This window comes from Ranitomeya variabilis, chromosome 4 (assembly GCF_051348905.1).
Source record: "Ranitomeya variabilis isolate aRanVar5 chromosome 4, aRanVar5.hap1, whole genome shotgun sequence".
NCBI lineage: Eukaryota > Metazoa > Chordata > Amphibia > Anura > Dendrobatidae > Ranitomeya > Ranitomeya variabilis.
Genome location: NC_135235.1, coordinates 304,387,159 through 304,409,778, shown reverse-complemented (window position 1 = coordinate 304,409,778; position 22,620 = coordinate 304,387,159). Strand labels below are relative to the sequence as shown.

The 22,620-nt window shown below is 42.2% G+C and overlaps 1 protein-coding gene across 2 annotated transcripts in view; it reads left to right on the top strand.

Moving 5' to 3' along the window:
- Positions 1–22,620, top strand: part of GPR153 (G protein-coupled receptor 153) — a 140,829-nt gene that overhangs the window by 115,978 nt on the left and 2,231 nt on the right. For both annotated transcript variants that reach the window (XM_077250326.1, XM_077250325.1), the window contains exons 4-5: positions 1,528–1,717; positions 2,521–2,705. In XM_077250326.1, coding sequence (XP_077106441.1) covers positions 1,528–1,717; positions 2,521–2,705 — 375 coding nt within the window. The remainder of the gene's footprint in view (positions 1–1,527; positions 1,718–2,520; positions 2,706–22,620) is intronic.

The following is a 22,620-nucleotide window of genomic DNA, read 5'->3' as shown; positions in this document are numbered from 1 at the left end:
TATTGTTATTCCGGAGCATTATAATAACACTGCTATCTTTAAGGGTGTTGTGTCGGGATGTGCTGCAGAAGACAGGAGAAGATGGAAGTCTGCAGAAACGAGCTCTGCCGGTGGATGAGAAGAGTCATCATGGCATCTGGACAAGGTGAAGATGAAAAGAAAGAGGCGACTCCACAAACAACGTCATCTATCAGGTACCTGGATGTAAATGTGTTTTTTTTGTGATACTAATTCTCATTTTTATTTGTTAGGAACATTAAAGGGGATGCCCAAGGTTGTGATGAGTCTGCAGTCATACTATGTGACTGCAGACTTCTGAATTCTCACAGTGCACACTGCTATCATAATTCTCTGATGTTGGTGATTTACATACATGCGGTCACGTGCTGACTAGACATGTGTGGCCTCATTCAATGAAAATGAATTGACTGAGGCCGGACACGTCTAGTTAGAATGTGACCAGAAGTATCCAAATCACATACTTGTGCTGTCATGACCGTCCACTCTGGCCACCGGCAAGGGAGAATCCTGAAAGTGTGCAGTGCTTGCGCTGTGAGAATTCAGAAGCCTGCAGTCACACAGAATGACTGCAGACTTTCATCTCAAACCTGGACGCACCATTTTGTGCCATTTTGGTTGGTGGTGTGCCTCGGGATTTTTTAAGTATAAAAAATGTGCCGCGGCTCAAAAAAGGTTGAAAATCACTGGCCTACAGTATGGCCTGTATAAACTTATGTTATGTGCAATTTTACTGCCCCAGTAAAATGCTAAATGCAGCCAGAGTTATAGAAGTCAGAAATCAAAGTTCTACTACGTAGATATATTAATATTAGACCCATGGTCCATGGCCGGTCCGCAGCCAATGTCGGATTCACGCAGCCTGATGGAATCAACTGGTATTCAAGTGGTTAATCAGTGCATAAATTTTGGATTATGCTGGTACAGGATTGATGTCTCTGTCTCCAGCAATTCCGCATTGTTGTATGTTGTATTTGTCTTCTGTATCTTGTTACCTGATATTTTGTATATTGCCAGAGGAAGCGACTGAACAATGGAAGGACTGGTGCAACGAAACTGCTAACACTGCCCTCTGGTGGTTGAGTCTAGTGTTACACCAAAACTTTGATTTTTATTTTTTTATCTAAGGATCAAACACCTGGCCAAAATCCTAAAAATACAAATTTTAAGTATAATGAGAGGATGCAGAGCTGAGCTTGTCACATCTAGCAGAGTTAAAGGGAATCTCTAAGCAGGATTTCACATCACCCCAAACTCCAATCAAAATATTTATTTGCACATGTAGCTCTTTCAAAGACAATTCCATCAATGTCTCTACATGGACAGTCCATTTCTCCATTACTGAGAAATCAGCAGTGTAAATGATATGCAAATGAGCATAAAGAGCTTTGGTAGATCTGAAACCTCTGTCACTCCAGCTCTACTCCCTGCCCAGCGTCGCCTCCTACCACTTGGGAGTATTGGATTCTTTTTTATAAGTCTAATTGATATGTCTTCTTATATACACAGGTTGTAAGTTTTGCCAGCCTGAAGTTTGACAAATCAGATGAATGGATGGTCCTGGGTGTCCTCTGGTGTTCTGTAGTTCAAGCTCTTCTACTGCCGATGTTCCTCTGGGCCTGTGACCGATACCGAGCAGATGTGAAAGCCGTCTGGGACAAATGTATAGCCATTATGTCCAATGATGATGAAAATGAAGGTGAGGAACAAAGCAATGGAGGACATCAATAAAATGATCATCCCACGGTTCTGGTAGGATGGTTACAACGATGCATTTATGTTGATGTCATTAATTTGGGGTACTTACTTTTTGGATGGTGCTGGAAAATCAAAGTTGATACTCTTGGGTGATGTTCTTAGACAGTACTAACAGATGATACTTATGGCTAGTGTTTTTGGGTGGTAGTCATGGATGTACTCATGGATAGCTGGCCATGGATGTACTCATGGAGGGTGCTCTTTGGTGGTGGTCATGGATGTACTCATGAGGGGTGCTCTTTGGTGGTGGTCATGGATGTACTCATTAGGGGTGCTTTTAGGGAGTGGTTATGGTTGTACTCATGGGTGGTCCATGGTGGTCATTTATGTACTAGTAGGTGGCGCTCTTAGATGGTGATCAAGAATGTACTCATGGGTGGTGCTCTTAGGTGGGGGACATGGATGTACTTATGAGGATGCTGTTAAGTGGTGGTCATAGAAGTACTCGTGGCTGCTGCTCTTGGGTGATGTCATGGATGTACTGATAGGTGGTGCTCTTAGGTGGTGGTCAAGGATGTACTCATGAGGGTTGCTCTTAGGAGGTGGTCATGGATGTACTCACAAAGGGTCCTCTTTGGTAGTGATCTTGGGGGGTGCTCTTAGGTGGTGGTTATGTATGTACCAATAGGTGATGCTCTTACGTGGTGATCATGTACATACTCATGGGTGGTGCTCTTGGTTGGTGCTCAATGGTGGTACGTGGACATCACATTACACCTTCTCTGTCTCTTGTATTTTGTACAGACCACAGTCCTGATGGTGGAGTGCACTCTGATCTCATATATGAAAGACCTTATGACTACAATTATGGGGGTGATATCATGGCTATGGAACGCATTACCAAGTATGACTTTTCGGCTTTAGAGAGGGGAATCCCGCAGATGTATCCTATGAAGGAGACTCAAGAAGATAAAATGCACTATCTCCAGGTATGGTGACGTTCTTAGCAGCAATGTTATTAAAGAGTAACTGTCATTTTAATTTTTACTTATTTATTTTTTAAATCAATAGTAGATGTGAAAATAAGATCTTCTTTCTCCTCCTGGACTAAGTTTTCATTCTCAAAATGTTCAATTTACCAGTATCCAGTGAACACACTGCTTCATTACTGAGATAGGAAATGGTAGTTGTTTCCCATAAAGTTCTATGGAGAACTGTAACTGTCATTCCAGGAGAACTTGCAGGAGAATGTCTATGCCTGCCTCTAGCTCCTCCCTAGAATGTCTGTGTCTGCCTCTAGCTCCTCCCTAGAATGTCTGTGTCTGCCTCTAGCTCCTCCCTAGAATGTCTGTGCCTGCCTCTAGCTCCTCCCTAGAATGTCTGTCTCTGCATCTAGCTCCTCCCTAGAATGTCTGTCTGCCTCTAGCTCCTCCCTGGAATGTCTGTGTCTGCCTCTAGCTCGAACCTAGAATGTCCGTCTGCCTCTAGCTCCTCCCTAGAATGTCTGTGTCTGCCTCTAGCTCCTCCCTAGAATGTCTGTGTCTCCCTCTAGCTCATCCCTAGAATGTCTGTGTCTGCCTCTAGCTCCTCCCTAGAATGTCTGTGTCTCCCTCTAGCTCCTCCCTAGAATGTTTGTGCCTATAGCTCCTCCATAGAATGTCTGTGTCTGCCCCTAGCTCTTCCCCAGAATGTCTGTCTGCCTCTAGCTCCTCCCTAGAACGTCTGCGTCTGCCTGAGCTCCTCCCTAGAATGTCTGTCTGCCTCTAGCTCTTCCCTAGAATGTCTGTGTCTGCCTCTAGCTCCTCCCTAGAATGCCTGTGTCTGCCTGTAGCTCCTCCCTAGAATGTCTGTGTCTGCCTCTAGCTCCTTCCTAGACTGTCCGTTTCTGCCTCTAGCTCCTGCCTAGAAATGTCTGTGTCTGCTTCTAGCTCCTACCTAGAATGTCTGTATCTGCCTCTTGCTCCTCCCTAGAATGTCTGCGTCTGCCTGAGCTCCTCCCTAGAATGTCTATCTGCCTCTAGCTCCTCCCTAGAATGCCTGTGTCTGCCTGTAGCTCCTCCCTAGAATGCCTGTGTCTGCCTGTAGCTTCTCCCTCCCTAGAATGTCTGTGTCTGCCTCTAGCTCCTTCCTAGACTGTCTGTTTCTGCCTCTAGCTCCTGCCTAGAATGTCTGTGTCTGCCTCTAGCTCCTCCCTAGAATGTCTGTATCTGCCTCTAGCTCCTCTCTAGAATGTCTGTATCTGCCTCTAGCTCCTCCCTAGAATGTCTGTCTGCTTCTAGCTCCTCCCTAGAATATCTGTATCTGCCTCTTGCTCCTCCCTAGAATGTCTGTGTCTGTCTCCAGCTCCTCCCTAGAATGTCTGTGTCTGTCTCCAGCTCCTCCCTAGAATGTCTGTGTCTGCCTCTAGCTCCTCCCTAGAATGTCTGTATCTGCCTCTAGCTCCTCCCTAGAATGTCTGTATCTGCCTCTAGCTCCTCCCTAGAATGTCTGTATCTGCCTCTAGCTCCTCCCTAGAATGTCTGTGTCTCCCTCTAGCTCCTCCCTAGAATGTCTGTGTCTGCTTCTAGCTCCTCCCTAGAATGTCTGTGCCTGCCTCTAGCTCCTCCCTAGAATGTCTGTCTCTGCCTCTAGCTCCTCCCTAGAATGTCTGTCTGCCTCTAGCTCCTCCCTGGAATGTCTGTGTCTGCCTCTAGCTCGAACCTAGAATGTCCGTCTGCCTCTAGCTCCTCCCTAGAATGTCTGTGTCTGCCTCTAGCTCCTCCCTAGAATGTCTGTGTCTCCCTCTAGCTCCTCCCTAGAATGTCTGTGTCTGCCTCTAGCTCCTCCCTAGAATGTCTGTGTCTCCCTCTAGCTCCTCCCTAGAATGTTTGTGCCTATAGCTCCTCCATAGAATGTCTGTGTCTGCCCCTAGCTCTTCCCCAGAATGTCTGTCTGCCTCTAGCTCCTCCCTAGAATGTCTGTGTCTGCCCCTAGCTCCTCCCTAGAATGCCTGTGTCTGCCTCTAGCTCCTCCCTAGAATGCCTGTGTCTGCCTCTAGCTCCTCCCTAGAATGTCTGTTTCTGCCTCTAGCTCCTGCCTAGAATGTCTGTGTCTGCTTCTAGCTCCTCCCTAGAATGTCTGTATCTGCCTCTTGCTCCTCCCTAGAATGTCTGCGTCTGCCTGAGCTCCTCCCTAGAATGTCTGTCTGCCTCTAGCTCTTCCCTAGAATGTCTGTGTCTGCCTCTAGCTCCTCCCTAGAATGCCTGTGTCTGCCTGTAGCTCCTCCCTAGAATGTCTGTGTCTGCCTCTAGCTCCTTCCTAGACTGTCTGTTTCTGCCTCTAGCTCCTGCCTAGAATGTCTGTGTCTGCTTCTAGCTCCTACCTAGAATGTCTGTATCTGCCTCTTGCTCATCCCTAGAATGTCTGCGTCTGCCTGAGCTCCTCCCTAGAATGTCTATCTGCCTCTAGCTCCTCCCTAGAATGCCTGTGTCTGCCTGTAGCTCCTCCCTAGAATGCCTGTGTCTGCCTGTAGCTCCTCCCTCCCTAGAATGTCTGTGTCTGCCTCTAGCTCCTTCCTAGACTGTCTGTTTCTGCCTCTAGCTCCTGCCTAGAATGTCTGTGTCTGCCTCTAGCTCCTCCCTAGAATGTCTGTATCTGCCTCTAGCTCCTCCCTAGAATGTCTGTATCTGCCTCTAGCTCCTCCCTAGAATGTCTGTCTGCTTCTAGCTCCTCCCTAGAATGTCTGTGTCTGCCTCTAGCTCCTCCCTAGAATGTCTGTGTCTGCCTTTAGCTCCTCCCTAGAATGTCTGTGTCTGCCTCTAGCTCCTCCCTAGAATGTCTGTCTGCCTCCGGCTCCTCCCTAGAATGTCTGTGTCTGTCTCCAGCTCCTCCCTAGAATGTCTGTGTCTGTCTCCAGCTCCTTCCTAGACTGTCTGTTTCTGCCTCTAGCTCCTGCCTAGAATGTCTGTCTGCCTCTAGCTCCTCCCTAGAATGTCTGTATCTGCCTCTAGCTCCTCCCTAGAATGTCTGTGCCTGCCTCTAGCTCCTCCCCAGAATGTCTGTGTCTGCCTCTAGCTCCTCCCCAGAATGTCTGTGTCTGCCTCTAGCTCCTCCCTAGAATGTCTGTGTCTGCCTCTAGCTCCTCCATAGAATGTCTGTGTCTGCCTCTAGCTCCTCCCTAGAATGTCTGTGTCTGCCTCTAGCTCCTCCCTAGAATGTCTGTGTCTGCCTCTAGCTCCTCCCTAGAATGTCTGTGTCTGCCTCTAGCTCCTCCCTAGAATGTCTGTATCTGCCTCTAGCTCCTCCCTAGAATGCCTGTCTGCCTCTAGCACCTCCCTAGAATGTCTGTGTCTCCCTCTAGCTCTTTCCTAGAATGTCTGTGTCTCCCTCTAGCTCCTCCCTAGAATGTTTGTGCCTATAGCTCCTCCCTAGAATGTTTGTGCCTATAGCTCCTCCCTAGAATGCCTGTGTCTGCCTGTAGCTCCTTCCTAGAATGTCTGTGTCTGCCTCTAGCTCCTCCCTAGAATGTCTGTGTCTCCCTCTAGCTCCTTCCTAGAATGTCTGTGTCTGCCTCTAGCTCCTCCCTAGAATGTCTGTGTCTGCCTTTTAGCTCCTCTCTAAAATATCTTTGTCTGCCTTTTAGCTCTTCTCTAGAATGTCTGTGTCTGCCTCTGGCTCCTCCCTAGAATGTCTGTGTCTGCCTCTCGCTCCTCCCTAGAATGTCTGTGTCTCCCTCTAGCTCTTTCCTAGAATGTCTGTGTCTGCCTCTAGCTCCTCCCTCTCCATAGAATTTTAAAAACACCAACTGTCATTTCCTATCTCACCAATGAGAGCATCTAACTTCATTGAAAACAGATTTTATATATATATTGCAAAGTTGCTTATTTTCACGTGTACTATTGGTTTATTAAATAAAAATTAAAATGGTGTTTATTCTTTAAGGCTTATTAACAGTGAATTGTGGAAACACAAGTAAGACACAGGCACATATCCGGGGCCTTCAGTTTTGAAGATTCCAATCCAATGCAAATCTTAAGAAGATGATTAGGATTATTATTGTATCCCTTCTTTATCACAGAAGAATAAACAGCCATACTTACCAACACCTGGTCACAATAATAAAGCACTGCAGTGCCTTAGTATTGGTAAGTATGGCTGCTATTTCTGTATTTTTTTTGGGGGGGGGGATTTATGTCCTTTTCAATAAATACCCTTTTTTCATGCTGCCTTTAAAGGAGCTTAATGTACAGTGCCTTGCGAAAGTATTCGGCCCCCTGGAACTTTTCAACCTTTTCCCCACATATCATGCTTCAAATATAAAGATACCAAATGTAAATTTTTGGTGAAGAATCAACAACAAGTGGAACACAATTGTGAAGTTGAATGAAATTTATTGGTTGCCCATTCTTCCTTGGCAAACAGCTCGAGCTCAGTGAGGTTTGATGGAGAGCGTTTGTGAACAGTTTTCAGCTCTTTCCACAGATTCTCGATTGGATTGAGGTCTGGACTCTGACTTGGCCATTCTAACACCTGGATACATTTCAAAGAACTACAACAATATATCACAATGGCACTGAGCACGTGTGCCAGAAAGACAAAGCAGCAGGTAATCGGACTGGTGTGGCGTGAACACCGGCCTGTGTGTATACAATGCAAGGAAAAAGAAAAAGGAGATTACCGCGCTGATAGGCACTTGTGGATATCCGGATGATCCTGTGTGTGATGGGCAAGATGGCGTAGGAGCTTCCTCCCCACTGTCCGTTCGTGCCTAATGCGGGAGCGTCCTCCCCAAGGCTGAAGAGCTCACGACCGCTCACTGCCTGAAACCACTGCGGCGTGCCTCGGCCGATGGCGCCGCTGTCAGGGTAGCGTGGTGAGCAGGGGGCGTGATGGACGAGAGGCGTGGTTGTGTGGTGACGTCACCTGTCTGTCTGTAACGGACATATGTATGGGCCATCCCGACGCGTTTCGAGGGAAACGTCCCTCTTTCTCAAGGTATGGCTACTACACTGCCGTTACTCCCTTTATACCTATCCACGCCTCCCATGCTCTCCACCCACCAATCCCACAAAATGCTTAATCGCACTAAATCAGAGCAAGTTATTATCCCTGTATGTCCCTATGTCTCTCCGGAAATACACAATCTCACTTATAGCAGCCACTACTTACTAGGAACTGCTCCCACAACAACCTATTTGCAAATTGTTAAAAAATTACATAAATACCCCCCAATATAAAATTATATTTTTATTCAATGCATCCCTAAAAACCTTTTATAAAAAGAAAAAGACCCCTACTTAAATATCCCCTAAAAATAAAACAAAAATGATTAATTAATATTTAAAGCCTATAAAAAAGACTAAAAATTTTTTATAGCTAGAGGCAATTATCAATTCCCCATAAATCCTGAAAAGCGTACAGTTCAATTTCCTGATTCAGTCCCTTAGGGGCTAAACTATCTAATGTAAAAAATTTAATTAGATTCAATGCGGGACATATTCTTAATGTAGTCCCCCCCTCTTGGATTTTTCGGGACGGTTTGAATTCCGCAAAATGAGATTCCTTCACATGACTTCTTATGCTTAACTGCAAAATGACGCGAGAGGGGGTGCCCCTCAAATCCCTTTGCAATATTGTCCAGATGCTCCTTCATTCTGTCCCTCAATCGTCTCTTGGTGCGGCCCACATATATTTTATCACAGGGACATCTGATCATATAAATGACTCCCGTGGAGTGACAGGAAATATTTTCTTTAAAATGAAATTCTCTAGTTTTGTCCATATCCCAAAAAGATTCTTGTATTGCTTTTGGGCATTTAATCCGTATACAACATGAACAATTTCCACAATGGATAAAACTCCCCCTACTGGGGTTCGTGCTATTTTTGCCCTTAAGGGTCTGAAAACCCAGACCCATTTTTATGGTGGGTGCTACAATATTTCCAATGTTTTTGACCTTTTTATAAACAAATCTTTATGTATGCATGAAGAAATTCCTTCGGAATTTAGCCCTTAAAAAATATTTCCTGAAGAAAGAAATAGCAGGACTTAATTTAAATCATCCTAATGCAAGTGAATATGTCCACACAACATTGGCCAAACCGTCAGCATTTAATCCTATTAGTGAGTATTCAAATGCTCTCCATACATTTGAGACTTTGGTTACCTCAGATATAAGAAAGATGAAAAAAGGGAACTTGAGATATAGCTCACAGAATCTCACTAGGGAAGAAAGGAAAGCTCTCATTCATCTCCAGGATGACAATGACATAGTGGTCCGTAGTGCGCATAAAGGTGGAAGTATTGTAGTGTTGGACCGTAGTCAATATCATGAGGAGTCCTTGTGACTCTTAAATGACAGCATTACATATAAGAAATTACTGGGAGACCCCACCTCCCGGTTTGTGAAAAAATTGTATCTTTTGGCCACGAAAGGGAAGACAGCGGGGATTTTAAATAAAAAGGAATTTGAATTAATCTACAATAAAACACTGAGTTTGGACATATTTTATCATATCCCAAAGATACATAAGGACTCTAAATGTCCCCCGGGGAGACCAATCATATCAGGGATTAATTGCCTAATGGCAAATTTATCAGAATATGTGGATATACATCTACAAAAATGTGTTCCATCACTCCCAGCATATCTTAAAGATACCCGAGATACTATCAGGGCCTTGGAAAGTATTGAGTGGACTGACAAATACACCCTTGGGACTTTGGATATAAAGTCCCTTTATACAGTAACCAATCAAGAAAAAGGGTGTGAATCCGCTAAATACTTTCTAAACAAATCCCGTATTTATAATCCCACACAAACGGCATTCATCATAGAGAGTATGAAATTCATCCTCCAACACAATTATTTTGTGTATGGGAAACAATTTTATCTACAAACGTGGGGAACAGCTATGGGGAAAAAGTTTGCCCCTAGCTATGCTAATCTGTATGTGGGAAAATGGGAGGAGTCCCATATTTTTCTGGATGGTCAATTGCGTGAGGGTCTGATTATGTGGCGTCGGTATATCGACGACATTCTTTTCATTTGGGAAGGCTCTCAGCACCTCTTGGGAGAATTTGTGGGAGGCCTTAATGATAATGAATATGGTTTGTAATTTTCAGTTACCATGAGTAAAACGGAGGTTAATTTTCTGGATTTGAATATTTTTGTTGAAAATGATACTTTGTACACGAAATGTCATCATAAGGAGGTAGACTGTAATAGTTACATCCAGACGGATAGTTGTCATCTCCCCTCATGGCTTCGCAACATCCCAAAAAGTCAATTTATTCGGATCAGACGAAATTGTACAAGAGAGAGGGACTTTGAGATAGAATCGCAGGTGCTGCAAAAACAATTTGCAGAGAGAGGTTATGACCATTTATCCCTTGAAAAAGCTAGTCAGGAAGCTAGAGCTATACCAAGGAATAATTTGATCCATGGAATGGAGAGACCCAAGGGTAATCCTTCATCTGTGGCAAAGAAAATTGGCAAGATCCCTTTGATTACTCAATACCACGCAGATCATGGTAAATTTTCAAGGATTATTTGAAAATATTGGCCTATTTTACAGAAGGATAAGGTTGTGGGGGAATTACTGCCCGCTAAACCAAAATTTGTTTATAAAAAGGTCAAAAACATTGGAAATATTGTAGCACCCACCATAAAAATGGGTCTGGGTTTTCAGACCCTTAAGGGCAAAAATAGCACGAACCCCAGTAGGGGGAGTTTTATCCATTGTGGAAATTGTCCATGTTGTATACGGATTAAATGCCCAAAAGCAATACAAGAATCTTTTTGGGATATGGACAAAACTAGAGAATTTCATTTTAAAGAAAATATTTCCTGTCACTCCACGGGAGTCATTTATATGATCAGATGTCCCTGTGATAAAATATATGTGGGCCGCACCAAGAGACGATTGAGGGACAGAATGAAGGAGCATCTGGACAATATTGCAAAGGGATTTGAGGGGCACCCCCTCTCGCGTCATTTTGCAGTTAAGCATAAGAAGTCATGTGAAGGAATCTCATTTTGCGGAATTCAAACCGTCCCGAAAAATCCAAGAGGGGGGGACTACATTAAGAATATGTCCCGCATTGAATCTAATTAAATTTTTTACATTAGATAGTTTAGCCCCTAAGGGACTGAATCAGGAAATTGAACGGTACGCTTTTCAGGATTTATGGGGAATTGATAATTGCCTCTAGCTATAAAAAAATTTTAGTCTTTTTTATAGGCTTTAAATATTAATCATTTTTGTTTTATTTTTAGGGGATATTTAAGTAGGGGTCTTTTTCTTTTTATAAAAGGTTTTTAGGGATGCATTGAATAAAAATATAATTTTATATTGGGGGGTATTTATGTATTTTTTTAACAATTTGCAAATAGGTTGTTTGTGGGAGCAGTTCCTAGTAAGTAGTGGCTGCTATAAGTGAGATTGTGTATTTCCGGAGAGACATAGGGACATACAGGGATAATAACTTGCTGTGATTTAGTGCGATTAAGCATTTTGTGGGATTGGTGGGTGGAGAGCATGGGAGGCGTGGATAGGTATAAAGGGAGTAACGGCAGTGTAGTAGCCATACCTTGAGAAAGAGGGACGTTTCCCACGAAACGCGTCGGGATGGCCCATACATATGTCCATTACAGACAGACAGGTGACGTCACCACACAACCACGCCTCTCGTCCATCACGCCCCCTGCTCACCACGCTACCCTGACAGCGGCGCCATCGGCCGAGGCGCGCAGCGGTGGTTTCAGGCAGTGAGCGGTCGTGAGCTCTTCAGCCTTGGGGAGGACGCTCCCGCATTAGGCACAAACGGACAGTGGGGAGGAAGCTCCTACGCCATCTTGCCCATCACACACAGGATCATCCGGATATCCACAAGTGCCTCATCAGCGCGGTAATCTCCTTTTTCTTTTACCTGGATACATTTATTTGTGAACCATTCCATTGTAGATTTTACTTTATGTTTGGGATCATTGTCTTGTTGGAAGACAAATCTCCGTCCCAGTCTCAGGTCTTTTGCAGACTCCAACACGTTTTCTTCAAGAATGGTCCTGTATTTGGCTCCATCCATCTTCCCATAAATTTTAACCATCTTCCCTGTTACTGCTGAAGAAAAGCAGGCCCAAACCATGATGCTGCCACCACCATGTTTGACAGTGGGGATGGTGAGTTCAGGGTAATGAGCTGTGTTGCCTTTATTCCAAACATATCATTTAGCATTGTTGCCAAAAAGTTCGATTTTGGTTTCATCTGACCAGAGCACCTTCTTCCACATGTTTGGTCTGTCTCCCAGTTGGCTTGTTGCAAACTTTAAATGACACTTTTTATAGATATCTTTGAGAAATGGCTTTCTTCTTGCCACTCTTCTATAAAGGCCAGATTTGTGCAGTGTACGACTGATTGTTGTCGTATGGACAGACTGTCCCACCTCAGCTGTAGATCTCTGCAGTTCATCCAGAGTGATCATGGGCCTCTTGGCTGCATCTCTGATCAGTCTTTTCCTTGTTTGAGATGAAAGTTTAGAGGGACGGCCGGGTCTTGGTAGATTTGTAGTGGTATGATACTCCTTCCATTTCAATATGATCACTTGCACAGTGCTCCTTGGGATATTTAAAGTTTTTGAAATCATTTTGTATCCAAATCCGGCTTTAAACTTCTCCACAACAGTATCACGGACCTGCCTGTTGTGTTCCTTGGTCTTCATGATGCTCTCTGTGCTTCAAACAGAACCCTGAGACTGTCACAGAGCAGGTGCATTTATACGGAGACTTGATTACACACATGTGGATTATATTTATCATCATTAGGCATTTAGGACAACATTGGATCATTCAGAGATCCACAATGAACATCTGGAGTGAGTTTCCTGCACTGAAAGTAAAGGGGCCGAATAATATTGCACACCCCACTTTTCAGTTTTTGAATTTCCACAAAAATTTAAAATAACCAATAAATTTCGTTCAACTTCACAATTGTGTTCCACTTGTTGTTGATTATTTACCAAAAATTTACATTTGGTATCTTTATGTTTGAAGCATGGTAGGTGGGAAAAGGTTGAAAAGTTCCAGGGGGCCGAATACTTTCGCAAGGCACCGTATATAACACGTAATCGTTGTATAATGAAAAGTTCTACAACTTCGTAACATACTTTGTTTTAATTCTTTGCCATATTATACATCTTTGCTTTCAGGGAACAAAAAGATTGTTTTTATCCAAATGGCAAAAAACAGCTAAAATATTATTCAGTCTAAATTATGCCAAACTAGCCAAAAAACACCTGCCCCCACTAGATCAAGTCATCAGTTAAGAATTTGCAGCAGAACTTTCTGCACCATTTCGGCATCTCTTGGCAGGAAGCACGGTGCATAAAATAGGCGCGATTTTGCCTAGTTTTTTAAATGCATTTCTGTTGCAGATTTTTTCCTCGCTCATTATGGGTATCTTCATGTTTTTTATGTTAAAAAATTAAAAGCTGCTTATTACAGTTAAAGCAAAAGCTATGAGATTTAAGAAATCTCATGCACATGTTTGCTTTTCCTGTTCTTCACTGAATTGGAAAACTTTTTTTATTATTTTTTAAAACTGCAGCATTTCAAATCTTTCAGCGTGTTTGCAACATTTTTCACCCTAGAAAGCAATGAGGAAGTGTAAAAATGCTGGAACAAAAATGCATCCAGGCACTTTTTTGGAGAATGAAAGTAAATATTTAAAGTAACATGCCTGGAAAAATACTTCTTGTTATGCTTTATACAGAGCCCGAAAAGGACAATGCTGGAGAAGTCAAACCCTCATACCCTACATTAGGTATAACACAGTGGATGAGTTTTTCCTGGAGTGTTCCTTTAAAGGGACACATCCAACAAAAAAGTCCTCGTATTAAAGGGAACCTGTCATCACAATTTAGTATGTTAAAATAAAGGTATGGCCATAATGGCACTTTTATAATGATTTAATAGATACCTGTAGGGAAGAAATCAGCATTCTAGTTCTTGTTTAATTCATAGATGTTTTGGTGATCATATAGAATTTAGTTTTAAGAAAAATTGGTGGTTCGTAGCAATGAGAGAATCAATTTGCAGGGCCCTAGTCCAGTGGCCACATGAATATTCCCTGTGAACTGCCTACTATTGGCTGCCATGTCCAGCACCTCTTTTAATTAGCGTCAGGCTAATCGAAAGAGGAGTAGAGGAAACCATCAGGTAGGAGGCGGTTCGCAGAGTCCCCATGTGGCAGTGATGATAAAACTGTTATAAAAACTTAGAAAGCAGGGTTGCAGTTCAGTAATGATACATTGTGAACCTGCTGCCATTGTTGGAAAAGCTGAGTTACGGTTCAGTGATGACACTTACTTAAAGGGAATCTGTCAGCAGAATTTTGCTACCTCACCTGAGAGCAGCCTGATGTAGGCAAAGAGAAGCTGAATCCAACTATGTATCACTTAATTTACTGAGTGCAACCGTTCTGACACAATCAGAGTTTTTAGATTTGGCAATGCAGCAGAGCTGAGGAAGCTAACCCCGCCCACACCAGGCTCTTTATATACAATGTCCACAGACAATGAGCTGCCTATCACAGGAGGGGGCGTGTCTGACTAGCATACATGCTCTGCAGAGTCACAGCAATGATAATCTGGTGTTAAAACAATCATTGGAAGCAAACAAAACTAGGGAGCCTGATAAGAGAGGCATCACTGAGATCTGTATTTTAACTTAGTCCTCAGATTACATATCAAAAACCTGCTGACGGATTCCCTTTAAGACTACAGTTGACTTTTTTCCTATATTTCCTTGTCTGTATTTGTCATGTTTATTATGTTATCAAGAGAATAAAGCTGAGATGCTGTCAGTCATTCTACTCCGCCACCTACTATTATATTGGCAATAGTAAACTCCAGTCCTTCTCAGGCTCTTTACCTTACTGTGTTCACTGCTTGAAAAGGACAATATTTTGTATCTCATATTTCTTTTCTAAATGCATTATATTGATGAAGTTGAAAATAAAAACTGGCAAAATCCCCCCTAAAATGATCTAGGGCTTGTCCAGGTTTGGGGTACCAGCCTCTAGTAACTATGCGAATTAAAGTCTTCTGAATCCTCACAGCGTGTAGTGTACACGCAGTCAGGATTCTCCGTTGCTGGGAGATCGCAAGTATGCAATTTGCATACATGCAGTCACGTGCCAACTAGACATGTACTGCCTTGCTCAGTGCAAGTGCTTTGAGAAAGGCCGAACATGTCTAGTTGGAATGTGTCCAGAAGTATGCAAATCGCATACTTGCAGTTACATGACTGTTGCGGTACCAAAGAATCCTGACAGTGCACACTGTGAGGATTTACAAGTCTGCAGTCACGTGCAGTGAATCCAGACTGGAACCCCAATCCTGGACAACACCTTTAAATATGAATATAAAAATACCTATATTTGACGGACGTGTCCTTTTTAAGTATTTGAATGCATAATGAAAACATATATCCAAACACCTAACCAGGATTCTATCATTTACTCCCAATTTACGAATTCACTTTAACATTTTACTTGATCTTGTCAAAATCTGCCGGAATTTTCAAGTTGCATTCGGTCTGGGATTCTTACTCTTGAATGTCTGACTATTGTGTTCTTGTTGTTATTTTTAGTATACATGATTATTATGCTGGGCAAAATGAAGAATGGCAGCACAGAGGGATTTAACAATTTGCACGTAATATTTTTTTATTTTTTTTCCAGAATTTTAGTTATTTCTAAAATTATGTTGCTGATTTGATTTAAAAAATAAAAATAAAAAAACAACATTTTTTTTTTGTAATTTTATTTTTCTTTTTTGCTTTGTTTTATAAAGGAATTTTTACTTCTATGGACTGTTTGCTTGCACTTCGGCTGCCCTGGTGTCTTGTGCTATTTTGTTTCTTGATTTTTGGGACGTTTATGTCAATCTTTCTTCTGCTTTCTAAATTCTGATTGGTCTGTTTCTTACCCGATTCTTTTTATTTTTTTTTATTATTATTACAAAGGAGTGGCTTCAAGTGCAACCAAACCCATACCCATCCATCTCTCTTGTGTACCTCATACCAGTCTACTGCAAAAATGTTCTCCAGAGGCTTGTAAACTCTCGCTGGTGGTGGAGATAACCTGATTATTTTTTATCTTTAGGGCTATTAAGCTTCGATTTATTAATTCAACATGTGCAACTTTTTGTTTTTTATTTCAATCTGCATGCGTTGATGTGCCATTGTCTTATCATTTTACATCTGGCTTGGGTTATCTATCTAAAATTCTGATTTAGTCATTCATTCGGTATACTGAACGAAAAGCAAAAACTTCATAATATTATGGCAAAAAAAATCTACAGGTGCAAATTTTATTTCTATACTGATTTTCACATGCTGTAGATGCGCAATTCTTGATTAACCTGTGTACGACAGAAACTAGACTTTCAGATTGGTCACTCTACACCCATCAGAACTCGCCACAATTCGGCTGTTCCCAAAGCTGCTATAAATCTCGCAATACAAATAACGCGGTCTACAGATGTCTTCTTTTTGAAGCAGTGCTTCTTTTCTCATTTATCACAGAAGTTACATAGGGCAAGTAGGGTTTAAGGGGTAACGTTTCTCCATGTGGAGAGGGACTAGCCAAGCCTGGCATGTCATAGTGAGGAGACTTTTAGGCCATGCAGTGCTCCTCTGGGAAATTTAAATATGGAAATTGCCTCTTCAGGGAGGAAGAAGCCTAGAACTCTGGGGCCACCTGTTGGAAGTAGCAATTCTAAAAGTCAATATCGACTGTTTAACAAGCCTTGCAATATAACTGTGACGCCAGTCACTTCTCACAGCCAAGCCATGAATCAAAATGGTCAAGGAGTCCAAGGTCAGGAGTTTACGTCATAAACAGAAGGAAGAGACAAAAACTTGGTCAGGTGACGTTCCGAGGTCAGAATACCAGGATGGAAACGGATCAGAGCAGAAGGAGTTAAACAGATGGATGTTCAGAACGAAATCCAAGGTCAGGCAACAAAAAAGCATGCAGAACTCGAGGCACAAGGAGTACAACCTCACAAGCTGAATGTACATCTGGCAGAGGTCTGGGAGAAGCAGCTCAGTTAAGTAGTACGGCAATCACCCGGGATAATGAACACTTGGAGACAGCTGACGCCTCCAAGTCTCAGATTGGATAGTTGAGCTGTCAATCAACACTCTGGCAGCTCAGTACACCCCTGTAACAGATTGGATGTCCAAGCTGTCAGTAATTGCATCCTAGACACACTGAGGGGTGGAACCGTGATAATAATTTAGGAAAAAAACTAAACCAGAATCTCAATTTGCAGACACTGTGTTACAGGTTATTGCTGCTCATCAGCGCAAAGTATGAGATTTGATTTGGCATGTAGTAAGTATAAATGCAATCACACATCCACCATATTCACCATAGTGATCCAGACACATAAGTACAACGTAGATGATTCTCTTCTCTTCTCTCAGCCGAGCCGACAGTATGAAGAGCGGAGATGTTGCTCAAAATCCGAACCTATTGTGACATTTCAGGAATCGTTCCCTTTTTCAAGCTTGTCATTCTAATCCTTTTTCTTCCTTTTAACAAGCCTTGCAATATGACTTGGGATAAAAGCGTGACAACCGCCACCAAATTCTTCAAATGACTATAAAACCAGGTATGATCATTACAATCACAATTGGTGTAGTTTATAATTCAGACCAAAGTAAATCTGCATGTTAATCGATATATCCTTCTAGGTACATTACCATGCTAATTTAATACAGATTTATTTTACTACAAATATACATAAGTCCCATTTTTTTCCATCTTGCGGGTTTTCTTTATGATGTATTTATTACTTTGCTGATGCTGGTTGTTCATTTTCTCCAATGCGCTTCATTGATGAGTTTTTCTGCATCTATTTCATTATGTATATTTGTAGTAAAATAAATATGTAATAAATTAGCATGGTAATGTACCTAGAAGGATATACTGATTAACATGCACATTTGCTTTGGTCTTAATTATAACTACGGCGATTGTGATTGTAATGATCATACCTGGTTTTATATTCATTTGAAGTCTGGCGGAGGTTGCCACTTGGGGGATCCTTTAAAAGGAAGGAAAAGGATTAGAATGAGGAGCTTGAAAAAGGGGAAGGATTCCCAAAACATCACGACAGGCACGGTTTCCTTCAGTGTCGAGCAGCGTCTCTACTCTTCATATTGTCGGCTTGGCTGAGTGAAGAGGATTCATCCACACCAAACCTATGTATCAGGATCACTGTGGTGAATATGGTGGGTGTACAATTGCATTTATTCTTACCCCATGCAAAAAATACCAAAACACCGTGTCTGCAAATTGAGATTCTGCTTTGGCTTTTATCCTAAGCCTTGTGACAAGGCTCATTAAAGGGTCGATATTGACTTTTAGGATTGCTACTTCCAACAGGTGGCACTAGAGTTCTAGTCTTCTTCCTCTCTAAAGAAGCAAGAGGAGCATTGAATGGCCTATAAGTCTCCTCACTCTGACATGCCAGGCTTGGCTTGTCACTCTTCATAAAAAGAAACGTTAACCCTCAAATCGTACTTGCCGTATGTAAATTCTGTGATAAATGATTAAAGAAGCATTGCTTTAAAGAGAAGAAGTCTGTATACCGAGTTATTTGACAGTTGAAACTGTACTTACTGCAAAGTCAAAAGTTTACATACATTTCATTAGTATTTGGTACCATTGCCCTTAAACTAAATGACCTGGGTCAGTCGTTTGGGATCTCCTTCCACAAGCTTTCCACAATAGTTGGTTGGAATTTGGGCCTATTCCTCCTGACAAAACTGGTGTAACTGATCCAGGTTTGTAGGTCGCCTTGCTCACATCGGCCTTTTCAGCTTTACCCATAAATATTCAATAAGATTGAGATCAGGGCTTTGTGATGGACACTACAAAACATTCATTTTGTTATCCTTAAGCCACTTTGTTACTATTTTGACAGTTTGTCCATTTGTAAGGCCCATTTCCGCCCAAGCTTTAACTTCCAAGCTGATGTCTTGAGATGTTGCTTCAGTTTTGCCACACAATCTTCTTTTCTCATGATGCCATCTATTTTGTGAAATGCACCAGTCCCTCCTGCAGCAAAACAACCCCACAACATGATGCTGCCACCCCCATGTTTCACAGTGGGGATGGTGTTCTAAGGCTTCCAAGCTTCTCCCTTTTTCCTCCAAATGTAACAATGGTCATTATACCCAAAAAGTTCAATTTTAGTTTAATCAGACCACAGGACACATCTCCGAAAATTAAGGTCTTTGTTCCTGTGTGCATTTGCAAACATTAATCTGGTTGCGTTTCTTTTGGAGTAATGCCTTCTTCCTGGCAGAGTGGCCTTTCAGCCCATGTTGATACAGTACTCATTTCACTGTGGATATTGACACATCTTACCAGCTTCCACCATCATCTTCACAAGGTCTTTTGCTTTTGTCCTTGGGTTGATATGCACATGTTGGACCAAAGCACATTCATCTCTGGGGCACAGAACCCGTCTCCACTCTGAGAGGTATAATGGCTGGACATTCCCATCTTGTTTGAACTTATATATAATTGTACAGATGAACGAGGCATCTTCAGGTATCTTGGAATTGTACCCAAGGATGAGCCAGACATGAGAAAGTCCACAATTCTCTTCCAGATATCTTGGCTGATTACTTTAGACTTTCCCATGATGCTACACAAAGAAACAGTGTGTTTCAGGTGTGCATTAAAATACATCCACAGGTGTGTCTCTAATTAGCTCAGATGTTGCAAAAAAGAAGCTTCCAAACACAAGACATCATCACATTGGCAATCCAGAATTGTTTGAAGACATAGTAATCTTAGTGTATGGAAACTTCTGACTTTGCAGTAAGTAATAAAAATACCGTAAAACATTCTCTCTCTCTCATTACTCTGGCATTAGGCAAATATTAATAGTTATGCTAATCCTAATTGACCTAAAACGGGAAAGGTTTATCCCGATTTCATGTCAGATAGTGAGAAACACATGCATATGTGTCTTTTTATATAGTGTATGGAAACTTCTGGTTTCAACCGTGTGTGTGTGTATATATATATATATATATATATATATATATATATTTGTGTACATACAATACAGACCAAAACTATGGACACACCTTCTCATTTACTGATTTTTCTGTATTTCCATGACTATGAAAATTGTACATCCACACTGAAGGCATCAAAACTATGAATTATCACATGTGGAATTATATACTTAAAGGGAACCTGTCACCCCGTTTTTTCAAGATGAGATAAAAATAGCGTTAAATAGGGGCAGAGCTGTGCTTTACATTAGTGTATTTTTTGTGCCTTTATTCCCCACCTATGCTGCCACAATACCTTTGTAAAGTCGCCGTTTTGGGCTGTCACTCACGCTGGTCTGGTCATATGGGTGTGGTGACATCGCTGTTTCTCCCTCAGATCCTGCTCATCTGTCCGTTGGTGGCGTAGTGGTCTGCGCATGCCCAACAGGCGAATCCACTGCGCAGCTGAAGGAAAAGAGCGCGATCTGCGCTATTCCCCTGGTGATCGGTGGGGGCGGCCATCTTCCTGTGGCCGCGCGTGCGCAGATGGAGCGCTCTGCTGCCCGGGGCTTCAGGAAAATGGCCGCGGGATGCCGCGCGTGCGCAGATGGAGATCTCGGCGGCCATTTTCCTGAACGGGAAACGGTATTTTTATCTCATACGGAAAAAACGGGGTGACAGGTTCCCTTTAACAAAGAAGTATGAAACAACTGAAAATATGTCTTATATTCTAGGTTCTTCAAAGTAGCCACCTTTTGCTTTGATGATTGCTTTGCACACTCTTGGCATTCTCTTGATGAGCTTCAAGAGGTAGTCACCGGAAATGGTCTTCCAACAATCTTGAAGGAGTTCCCAGAGATGCTTAGCACTTGTTGGCCCTTTTGCCTTCACTCTGCGGTCCAGCTCACCCCAAACCATCTCGATTGGGTTAAGGTCTGGTGACTGTGGAGGCCAGGTCATCTGGCGTAGCACCCCATCACTCTCCTTCTTGGTCAAATAGCCCTTACACAGCCTGGAGGTGTGTTTGGGGTCATTGTCCTGTTGATAAATAAATGATGGTCCAACTAAACGCAAACCGGTGACTACCTCTTGAAGCTCATCAAGAGAATGCCAAGAGTGTGCAAAGCAGTCATCAACACAAAAGGTGGCTACTTTGAAGAACCTAGAATATAAGACATATTTTCAGTTGTTTCACACTTTTGTGTTAAGTGTATAATTCCACATGTGTTAATTCATAGTTTTGATCACTTCAGGGCGAATGTACAATTTTCATAGTTATGAAAATACAGAAAAATCTTTAAATGAGAAGGTGTGTCCAAACTTTTGGTCTGTACTGTAAAATAATTTTTTTTAGGGGGAGTTTGGACAAGCATTATCGTATTCAGTAGTCTGAAATATACATTTAGAAATTGATCTATAAGATGATGATTTTCTCATAGGATCATACATCAATTTTCCATGTAATATTTGTATCAAAGTTTGAAAGGAGTGTTTTCTTTTGAGTTTTTAAAGGGACCTGTCATGTCCCCAAATGGTTTTAATTTGCAGATATAGCGTTAAAGGGAATTTGACAGCAGGCACATCCTGCCTATCCACTTTTTAGCGGCATTTCAGAGAAAAACATACTTTAAAAAAGTTACCAGAGACCGATCCACATGGGAGTCTAGTCAGACAGGCGCGTCTGCTGCAGCTTCTTCCCGCCCGCTGTCCTGGCGTGAAAGGTCCTTCCATATATATACACACAGGGAGAGACTTTTGTCACTGGCAGCGAGTGGGGAGAAGCCACCGTAGACAAGTCTTTCTGATTAGTCCTCCATGTGGCTCGGGCCCCGACAGCTTTTAAAGTATGTTTTTCTCTGAAATACCGCAGCCAGTGTCTGATACATACTGCCCATGGATCGGACAGCATGTATTTGCTGTCAGGTTCCCTTTAATCTGCAGGTTAATAGCATTACAATGGTGTCCAGCCACCTTACTGAAAGCGCACCTACTGGGAAAAAAATTAAGTTTATTCCTACAGGGAGCTGCCAGCTTTCAGTCATAAAGGCGTGCCCGACGTCACCCCTCTCAGTGCCCACAGTACTGTGAGCAGCAGCTGTAAGCACACCCCGGCTCTTTGATAGTTTGTTCTGCACAGATACGCTATAGAGTTATCTGTCAATCAAATTGCCAACAGTCAATGCTCACTGTCTATTAAGCGGTGACTGTAGCTGCTCCATAACTGAAAGCCGGCGGCTCACGGGAAAATAATATTTAAAGGTTAGTGCTTTCAGTGCTGCAGCCGGCTAACATTGTAACACTATTAACATACAGATTAACCTTATATCTGCAGGTTAATAGAATTTGAGAAAATGTCAGGTTTCCTTTAAAGTCATAAGTTTTGCTAACACTTGTGCTAGTCTTGAACTTTGATTGGCTGGATATTGTGGAATTACAGGGGAGGAGATTTTAGAATTTATTGGTAGGATTAATTCAAATTTCTTAAATTTATCAATCAAGTTTTTATCATTTATATTATTTTTCAGAAAGAAGAGAATAAATATAATACTTTACTTGTCAAGTCTTCGTGTCATCGTAAGGTCTTTTTGTGGTATTTTTGCAGAATTTGGTTTGTGTAGAAACACTGTTAGTACAGTACGAATAGGGGGGGGGGCATAAAATTTGGAAATGTGTATTTGTCCTGTTGACCACTCTGCCACATAAGAGTAGAACAGTACCGTTTAAATGGTGTGTAACAGGAAAAGGGACCTGTATAAGGCTATGTTTACACATTGCATTTTTGCTGGGTATTTTTATGCAAATTAAAGCTGTGTTTTACAGCACCAGTAAAAACTACAAGATTT